At 42.9% G+C, this 9,982-nt stretch overlaps 1 protein-coding gene across 1 annotated transcript; it reads right to left on the bottom strand.

Annotated features, from left to right (window-relative positions):
• Window positions 1–521: 521 nt before the first annotated feature.
• LOC147823881 (uncharacterized) lies at window positions 522–6,900 on the bottom strand. The gene is made up of 3 exons (XM_087191680.1): window positions 2,820–6,900; window positions 2,084–2,196; window positions 522–1,532 (listed from the first exon to the last, which is right to left on the bottom strand). Exons 1-3 carry the CDS (start codon window positions 3,296–3,298, stop codon window positions 1,474–1,476), a joined length of 651 nt encoding a protein of 216 aa, XP_087047806.1. The 5' UTR covers window positions 3,299–6,900; the 3' UTR covers window positions 522–1,473.
• Between the last annotated feature and the right edge of the window lie 3,082 nt (window positions 6,901–9,982).

Here is a 9,982-nt window from a genome sequence, read left to right on the forward strand (position 1 = left end):
GCTGTTATCTGAGAAATTATTTCTGATTTCAATGTTTCCAGATCCTCTTTTGTTGCCAGTTCAGGGAGTCCAGGTGGTTGAGTATCAGAGTGTTTCATCTCATTTCCTTTTGGGGTTGCTGTAGGTGATCTGGAAGTCTGATTTTGAGACTTATTTACATGTATTCTCATTTTGATGGGGTGGGGGGTGCTCCTGGTGCCCCCATGGCTCACCTCCTGTGTGCTGGTGGGGGTGGTATGGCGGTTTGGAAGCCTCCTTTTGTGTGCTGGGAGCAGCTCACCTCCTGTGTGCTGGCAGGGGTCAAAATTAACAAAATTAATGGCAGTAGTATTTATCAACTGACACCAATAAAAGAGTAAAAGACAATGGTAAGACAACATGTGAAATGATGTTTTAAACTCAAATTATTGACAAAACACTAATATAGAATATTCTTAGTGTTGTGCCAAGTGAGATGGTAGATAACCAAACACTGAGACAAATGACAAAGTTAAAACTGGAAGGAGTTTATTCACGTGTGTGGACTCCGCCCTCTAATGGGTGTGAAGACCCGAGGCAGGGAACAGCACAGTTTTTATAGGTTGTTTAAACAGAGAAGTTCGGGGCCGGGGGGGGGGGGTCAACATGTTCTTAACCAGTTACAAAATATTTTTCATAACTCAGCTATCTTGTCAGGTTAGGACATTTTGTGGTTACAGGGGGGCACCTGGCACCACCCATTTCTGAGAAGTGATGAAGCAAGTTTACAGAAGCAGAATGAGCAGTTACAAAAGATATCTTTAAGGGAATTTCAGCACTCTGTAAGGGGAGGGGTATGAGGGGAGTTCACTCACAGGCCAAGAAGGCATTTCTTAGGTTCACTTTGGTCTCATATTCCCCACTGGTTTTTGTACAAAAATCAAACCCTTGATTTAGCCTGATCATTTTTATCTTCTGATATGGGCTCATACATTTGATTTAATAACATGATTTTTACATTGTCTCTCTGTCTGGACACATATCTGGTTATGACCTTTAGTATGTAGCAACACAACAACAAACACACAACCACAATTATGACTAAACAAAACTCAGACAGATTAAGTGATTGTGTCAGCTGAATCCAAACATTACCAATAAAGTCTAATCGTCTTTGGGATAATATTGCCAATGTTTCAGAAAATAATGACTTAAAAATAATAATCATAACAAATGTTGAATTATGGGTCAATATAGCAAACATCATTTGTCCCTTTTTAGTCTTAGCTTTTGTTGCCTGGTTGACTGAAGATCCTCCATTTGTCCTCTGGGGTGTCTTTAGGAGCTGCTTTAATATGACAGTGATGTATCCACAATGTCTTTCCTGTGACCTTCATGGCAGATGGCATTGTGAAGATCACCTAGAAAGGTCCTTCCCAGTGTGGCTCCAGAGCCTTAGATGAATGTCTTTTTACCAGTATCAGATCTCCAATCTGAAATTTATGATGGGTAACATCAGGTTGATGGGCCGGCCTGGCCTCCCAGACTCGATTTCACAACTCCTGTTGGATTACCTGGAAGGCATTTAAAGAATTTAACAAAGTATGAGTTTTACATTTTGATATATTTTTTAAATTTACCCTGTGCAGTAAGGGAGGGGGTCTCCCAAACATGATTTTATAAGGACTTAGCTTTTTTATATAGGAAGTACACTTGACCTGCAGGAGCGCCTGTGGGAGGAGATCTGGCCAGTTTCCTCTAGTTTCTAAGACAAACTTAGTTAATGTCTTTTTTAAAGCAAGATTTATCTTTTTTACTTGCCCTGAACTTTGTGGCTGATAGGCAAAATGAAATTTTCAATCAATGTTAAGGACCTTGGCCACCAATTGGGATACCTTGCCCATGAAGGCCGGGCCATTGTTAGACCCCAGGGTATGGGGGAGGTCAAATGGGGGGATGAGCTCCTGTAACAGCTTTTTGTTGACTATTGTAGCTGTCTCTCCTTTAGTAGGGAAGGCTTTTACCCATCCTGAGTAAGTATCTACCCAAACCAACAGGTACCTATATCTGCGGCTGGACTTGACTTTAGTAAAATCCAATTTCCAAAATTCCTTGGGATGCTCACCTTGGCACCGGGTTCCCTTGTCTCCAAGCGTTGTCTTGGCATTTACCTGGGTGCATGTCTGGCACCGAGCGCAAACATCCTGGAACATGGCGGCCAGCTTAGGAGTTGAGAACCTGGAACGTATCAATTGTCTCAGTTTCTTTTCTCCTTGGTGAGTAAACTGTTGTATCTGTTGAAATAGCTGTTGGCCAAGAGCCTGAGGCAAACAAACTCTGCCATCGGGATGGCTCCACCATCCGATTTTATCTTGTATAGCTCCCACCAGGGCATTTTGTTTTTCTTCCTCTGATGAGTAATGTGGCTTTGCCGGCAGCTCAGGAAAAGCTTTAAGAGGCAGGGTGGGGGCTGTCCCCACTGGTTTTCTGGCAGCCAGTTTAGCAGCTAGATCAGCCTTTTGATTTTCTATGGCCTCTGGTGTGTCGGGCCTTTGATGACCCTTGCAGTATATTATAGCCACTGATTTAGGCTTCCATACAGCTTCTAGCAAAGCTAGGATCTCATGTTTGTTTTTGATGTTTTTCCCTCCTGACGTGAGCAGGCCCTGTTGTTTATATATCTCTCCATGTACAATTGCAAAGGCATACCGACTGTGTAGATGTTGACAACCTTCCCTTCACCCAGGTTTAAGGCCTGAGTAAGAGCCATCAGCTCTGGTCATTGGACTGAAGTTCCAGACCCCAGAGCAGCAGCCCACTTTGTCACTCCCTGACCATCCACCACTGCCGCCCCCACATACCTGGCCCCTTGGTCAACAAAGCTGTTGCCATCCATGAAGAATGTCTCCTCAGGGCCTTTTAGGGGCACATCCCACAAATCAGGTCTGGTCACGGTTATGTCCTGGAGAGTCTCCTGGCAGTCATGTAGTGGGGTCATCAGGTCTGAGACAGGCAGCAGGGTCACGGGATTTAAGGTAGTGGCTTCTGTGAACTTGATCCAGGGCTGGTCAATCAGGAGTGCCTGATATTGAGTCAGTCTAGCATTTGACGTCCAATGCTCATATCCTCCTCGTAGCATGGAGGAGACTGCATGTGGCGTGCTGATCGTGAGCCCCTGACCCAAGCTTAGCTTGTCTGCCTCCTTTATGAGGAAGACTGTTGCCGCGATGGCTCTGAGGCAGGGTGGCCAGCCAGTGGCCACAGGATCAAGCCTTTTGGACAAATATGTCACAGGTCTTTTCCAGGGTCCTAAGGTTTGAGTAAGGACCCCTTTTGCCATCCATTTTTCTCAGCCACAAACAATTAGAAAGGTTTCCCAATGTCTGGGAGGACCAAAGCTGGTGCTTGAACAAAGGCCTGTTTCAGGGCCTCAAACGCCCTCTGTTTGGTCCCTGTCCATACTAAGGGTGTGTTTCCTCTGGCTATGGCTGCATATAGGGGCTTTGTGATCTCCACAAACCCTATAATCCAGAATCAGCAGTAGCCAGCAGTTCCCAGGAACTCCTGCACCTGTCTCTTTGTGGTGGGGGTTGGGATCTGTAATATAGTTTGTTTCCATCTCTGAGACAATCATAGGGTGCCTCCATCAATTTTATACCCAAGATAAGTGACCTGGGAAGTACAGATCTGGGTCTTTTTGGCTGGCACTCGATACCCCAATATTTGTAACAGTCTCAACAAGTCCTTAGTACCTGTCATACAGGAGTCCTGATCATCAGCTGCTACTAAGAGGTCATCTACATACAGGAGAAGGGTCACTTCAGGATGAGACACTCTGAATGGAGCCAAGTCCTTATTCAGAGCCTCATCAAACAGGGTGGGAGCATTTTTGAACCCTTGTGGCAATCTTGTCCAGGTCCGCTGTCCCGAGTACCCTCCTTCAGGACCCACTTATTTGAAAGCAGAAAGGGCCTGACTCACCTCAGCCAATGGCAGACTGAAGAAGGCATTCTTGAGGTCCTGTAGAGTGTACACTTGTCACTGCAGTGGCAGGAGGCTTAGTAGGGTGTAGGGATTTGGCATAGTGAGGTGTACAGTCTCAGTTCTTTTGTTTAGCTCTCGGAGGTCTTGGACAGGCCTGTAGTTGGAAGTACTGGGCTTTTGGACAGGCAGGAGTGGTGTGTTCCAAGGCGATTGGCACAGCTTTAAGATTCCAGCATCTAGGAGTTGGTTGATGTGTGTTTGAATCTTTTTTCTTATCTCCTTTCTGATGGGATACTGTCAGACAGAAGCAGGCTGGGCATTGGACTTTAGATTTACTACTATAGGAATTTGATTGCCAGCTCACCCAGGGGGATTAGTCTCAGCCCACACAAGTGGAAACTCCATTTGTAGATCACCAATCAGCCCAGCTGACTTGTCCTCTGGCTCTGAGAGAATCAGGTATTCAGAAGCCAATGGGCAAGTCACCATAACTTTGACAGTCCCCTGTGGGATGCCTAGTTTCAGGTCTGCCTTTTCCTCTGTAAAGGTAATTGTTGCACCCAATTTTCTTAGCAGGTCCCTACCAAGCAAGGGGTATGGACACTCTGGAATCACCAGAGAGGAATGGGTCACTTGCCTGTGACCCAAGTCTACCATTCTCGCAGTTGTCCATTTATAACTTTGAGCGCCCTTGCTGGTAGCCCCCTGTACCAAAGTCTTTCATGTTGTCAATTTTCCCAAAGGTTTCGATAATACCGAATGGGCCACCCCAGTATCTACCAGGAAGTTGGTTGGTGTGCCCCCAATTTTTAATTTTATCATAGGCTCACAGGGGCTCAGTTTAAATGAGCCCTGACTTTCCTATTCCATATCTTCGAAGGTCAGGACCTCCTGTGTCTTTTTCTGATTCTGTTCCTCTTTTTCCTTCTTGAGGGGGCACTCATTTTTTCAATGTCCAGCCTGTTTGCAATAGGCACATTGGTCCCTTCCAAGCTTAGGCTGCAGGGTCTCTCTAGTTTAGGTCTCCTGATCTGCTTACTTGTCTCATAGTTTTTGAGGGCAGCAATAGTAACTTTTTCTAGCCGCTTGGTGACTTCCTCTTCCAGGGAGTCCCGGTTGTCAAAAACCTTTTGAGCTATACTCAGGAGCTCGGACCTGTTCTTTCCCTCTAATCCTTCCAATCTCTGAAGTTTTTTGTCTAATATCTGGGGCCGACTGTGACACAAAGGCCAGATTTATCGCGGCTGTGTTTTCCGGAGCATCAGGATTAATAGGTGTATAGACCCAATATGCCTCTAGAAGGCACTCCAGGAAAGCCACGGGGGACTCCGTCTTATCATGTTTTATCTCACTCACCTTAGTCAGATTAGTCGGCTTCCTAGCTGCTTGGCAGAATCCCTGCAAAAGATGCTGGCGGTAACTGGCCAGATCTCTCCTACCTGCATTGGTGTTGGGGTCCCAGTCTGGTTGGCGGGTCAGCACCTCAGCCTCTGCTTTCTGCAGATAAGCCAGAGTGCCAGGACTGAGGTCTGGGTTTAGTCCCAGGGCTGCCTTAACAGCCTCTTGGAAAATCCAGTCCTGCTCCTTCATAGTGAAATGGGTGTGGAGCAGCTGTTGGCAGTCATCCCAGGTGGGCTGATGAGTATGGAAAACAGACTCTTGAAGATGAATTAAAGCCTGGGTTTTTTCTGAAAAAGGAGCAACTTGATTTTTTCAATTATAAAGGTCACTAGTGGTAAAGGGAATGTACACGAATCCACCCACATGGCTTGACCTTTTTTAAAGGAAGGACTTGGGACATTACCTGACTAGTTGTTCCTTGTGACTCATACGTTTGTCCCAATAGGGTATGAGGGGGAGACATGGGGTCAGATGGTGCAGGTGAGGCAGAGGGATTAGTAGGAGTGGAAGCAGAAGGGGAGTGAGGATCTTTTTCAGGTTTTTCATCCTGGGCCCGATATGGGGGCAGATGAGGTCAGAAGTCATCCTTGTCCTGCAGAGCCTAGAAAACCTTATGTTTTGAAAGGGGCTTGTGTCAAAAACATCCATCAAGTGTCAGGAAGTCTGCCATTGGAGGAAATGACGAAAGACCTTATCTTTACTAAACCTAGATGACCTAATTCCCAGACAGGTGAGGAAAGGGGGGTCTTTTACCAAGTCCATTTACATGTCAATATAAGGGAACTGATCAGGGTGTCAGGGCCCTCCCTTTCCTGTAACCTGATTCCAAACCTGTCAAGTAGTCTGAATGTTAAAATTTCCCACACTTGGCCTTTGACCCTGAACGATAGCCACTCTAATTGGCACAGGATCTGGAGTTTTCCTTTTGAGAACTTGATGCCAAATTCATCTGCTTTCTGCAAAGTATAAATTTGAGAGAAATGTTGTAAAACACAATTGGGGGAGGGGGGTTGATGGGCTAGACAATCTGGATCCCATGGCTCGTTGTAGAACAAAACTGAAAGCAAAAGGCACACAGAGCAAGCTGACAGAAAACAGACAACAGACACACAGAAATTTAGACAGACTATATCCCTGGGCACCAAAGGGGTAATCTGACCAGAAGCCTTCCTGCCATCACAATGAAGCCCTGGGTAGGGGAATTTCTATCATGTCTGACTTCCCTTTCACCCTCTTTAGGATCCACTAACTGAAAATCATAATATTCTTACCTGACCTCCAGAGGTTTTCCAGATAAATTCCCCTCAGGCTGGCTGGAATGACCCGAATCCTCTGCTCAAGACCCGAGCCCCCAGGGCCCTGATCAAATGGTCAGGGTGTCCTCCCCGGGCCTCTCTCAGGTTGCAGCGGGCTGAGACAGGGGCCGTCCACCAGACAGAAGTCACCAAGTGATGGTGATCTCTCTGGGGCCTCCAAAAATGTTGTGCCAAGTGAGCTGGTAGATCACCAAACACTGGGACAAATGACAAAGTTAAAACTGAAAGGAGTTTATTCACGTGTGTGGACTCCACCCTCTAATAGGAGTGAAGCCCTGAGGCAGAGAACAGCACAGTTTTTATAGGTTGTTTAAACAGAGAAGTTCAAGGCGGGGGGGGGGGGGGGTGGTGTTCAACATGTTCTTAACCAGTTACAAAATATTTTTCATAACTCAGCTATCTTGTCAGGGGGGCACCTGGCACCACCCATTTCTGAGAAGTGATGAAGCAAGTTTACAGAAGCAGAATGAGCAGTTACAAAAGATATCTTTAAGGGAATTTCAGCACTCTGTAAGGGGAGGGGTATGAGGGGAGTTCACTCACAGGCCAAGATGGCATTTCTTAAATTCACTTTGGTCTCACACTTAGGACATCTACAAATGTGTAAGAAAAAAAGATCATCAAAACTAGGCAAAATATATGAACAGCACTTTACTTTAAAGGATATTTAAATGTGTGTTAATCTGTTACAATCGGTTCAAAATCATTGAAAATCAGGAAAACACACATTAAAAACACAATGTATTTCCTTAAACATCTAAAATACAGAAAATCTTGGTGCTGACAAAGATGTGGAAACTTGAACTCTCTCACATTGCTCATGAGGATATGAATTGTTACAATCACTTTGAAAAGGAGTTTCTACTCAAAGTTGAAAAATGCACACCCAATACCCAGTAATTCTAGTCTTAGATATATGGTTAACAGAAATATCTGCTTATGTCTATGAAAGACATGAATGAGAGTGTCCTTATTTACTTGTGATAGACAAAAAGTGGAATAAACTCAAATGGTCAACTTTCCATTGAAATAGAAAGGGGAAAGAAATTGGGATCTAGTCAGAGTGGAATATTTAAAAAAACTTTTTGTTAGTAAATGTTTGCAGTACATAATGTTTACATTACTGGTGGGGAGTTTGTACATATACATAACACATCTCAATTCCTTTTTTCATCCCTTTTCCCTCCCTTCCTTTCCCTATCTCTTGATTCCCTTCCTATTTGAGTAACATCTATCTTCCTACTTCCTAATATCTAGCTTTTATGTTGCTCATTTTTATATATTGATACCATGTGATATTTAAGCTGTGTGTCTGATTTATTTCACTTGACCTTGTTTTCAAAGTGCATCCATTTTTCTATAAATGACTCCAGTTTATCTTTATGACAGAGTAGTACTCCACTGTATGTAAATACATTTTCTTTATTTCATTTATCTGCTGATGGACATATAGGATGCTTTCAAGATTCAGCTATTATCATACAAATTGTGCTGTTATAAGTATGGGTATGCATGTACCATTGTAAATTGATGTCTTTTAAGTCTTGTGTGAAAATACCTAGAAGGAGAATATCTGGGTCAAATTGAATTTCTAGTTTTAGTTTTTCTGAGGAATCTCTATACTGATTTCCATAGTGGTTGCACTAGTTTACATTCCCACCAATATTGCAGCAGGGTTCCTTTTTCCCTGAAGCCTCACCAGCATTTGTGATTATTTGATTTTTTTGATGATGGCCATTTTTACTGTGGTTAGATGGAATCTCAATGTTGTTTTAATTTGTATTTTTCTAATGACCAGCAGTGTTGAGCATTTCTTCATGTATTTACTGGCCATTTGTACCTCTTCTTCTGTGAGGTATCTATTCATTTCAGTTGTTGAGTATTTTATTATGGGGGACCTAATGTTTTGAGTTCTTTGTATATTCTATAAATTAGTCTTCTGTCTGAGGAAAAGCTGATGAAAATATTTCCCATTTCTGTAGGGTGTCTTTTCACTCTGTTTATTGTTTCTTTTGCTGTGCAGAGATTTTTAAAATTGATACAACCATATTTGTTGATTCTTGGTACTATTTCCCATGCAACTGGGATTCAGTTCAGAAAGTCCTTTCCTATGCTTATGACTTCAAGAGTTTTACAATGGATCCTTAACTTGTGAACTCAATTCATTCCAAAGGGCTGGTTGTAACTCAGGTTGGTCAATTGAAGGCTCAGTCTCCTTTACACCGCCTTCAAAGTCTCTCTCCTGTATACAGGCAGATCTCAGTGTCCTTAGAGAGACATTGCCCCAGGATTTCTCAATTAACCCCACACAGGAAAGGATGTTGATGTTACTTCCAGAACTCTTTAAGGGTTATATCTGTAGCTGAGACCAATCTGGAACCACAAGCAGCCAATATTTAGGTTATAACTCAAAATTTTGGTCATAAGTTAAAACTAAAATTGTGGTCATAACCCACGTTGTTCATATGTCAGGCTGCTTTGTAACTTGAGAGTCCACTGTAACTATTTTATCTTCCAGCAGGTTAAGTGTATCCATTTCAAAATTTAACTTTTTAATCCATTTTAATTTTAGATAAATGGGTTTAGATTTAGTCTTCTGCATCCAGTTTTCCAGCACCATTTATTACAGCAGCTATCTTTCCTCCAGTGTATGTTTTTGGTCCTTTGGTTAGAGATCACATAGTTGAATATGCTTGGAGGTGTTTCTGTTCCATTGATCCTCATATGTGTATTTTGCACCGGTACCATACTGGTTTTTGGGGTTTTTTTTATCATGGTACCTTTGTAAAAGCTCGAGGTTTATGATTGTTATGTCTCCTCCATTGCTCATGCTACCCAGGATTGCTTTTGTTATTCTGGCTATTTTCTGGTTCCATATGAATTTTAGGATTGTTTTCTCCATTTCTGTGAAGAATGCTGTTGCTATTTTCATAGGGATTGCATCAAATTTGTCTATCAATTTTGGAAGTATGGCCATTTAAATTATATTGGTTCTGCCTATCCAGGAACAGGGGTTATTTTTTCACTTTATTATCTCTAAAATTTTTTATTTACTTTTTCAGAGTACTTAGTTTTCATTGTAGAAGTCTTCCTTTCCTATACATATCTCTTTTATTTCTTTTCCTAATTGCTCATGGTAATATTTCGAGTACTATGTTAAACAGGAGTGGTGAAAGTGAACACCTTTGTCTTGTTTTTGATTTTAGAGGAAAAGCTTTCCATTTCCCCTATTTATTATATTGGGAGAAAAGGATACTCCACGACCTCAGGCATACAAAATTCAAAATTAGACAAAACCACGACTGCCATTAGGGAAGACTGAC

Source organism: Heterocephalus glaber, unplaced genomic scaffold (genome assembly GCF_053883595.1).
Source record: "Heterocephalus glaber isolate CG9 unplaced genomic scaffold, H.glaber_assembly_v1.0 deba00001564, whole genome shotgun sequence".
NCBI classification, from domain to species: domain Eukaryota; kingdom Metazoa; phylum Chordata; class Mammalia; order Rodentia; family Bathyergidae; genus Heterocephalus; species Heterocephalus glaber.

Coding starts and splice junctions, on each gene's coding strand:
- LOC147823881 (XM_087191680.1), bottom strand. CDS start 3,298: ATGGCAAAAGGGGTCCTTACTCAAACCTTAGGACCCTGGAAAAGACCT. Junction 2,197..2,819: donor TTTGTTGACCAAGGGGCCAG/GTATGTGGGGGC, acceptor GATACGTTCCAG/GTTCTCAACTCCTAAGCTGG. Junction 1,533..2,083: donor CAAGGGAACCCGGTGCCAAG/GTGAGCATCCCA, acceptor AATGCCTTCCAG/GTAATCCAACAGGAGTTGTG.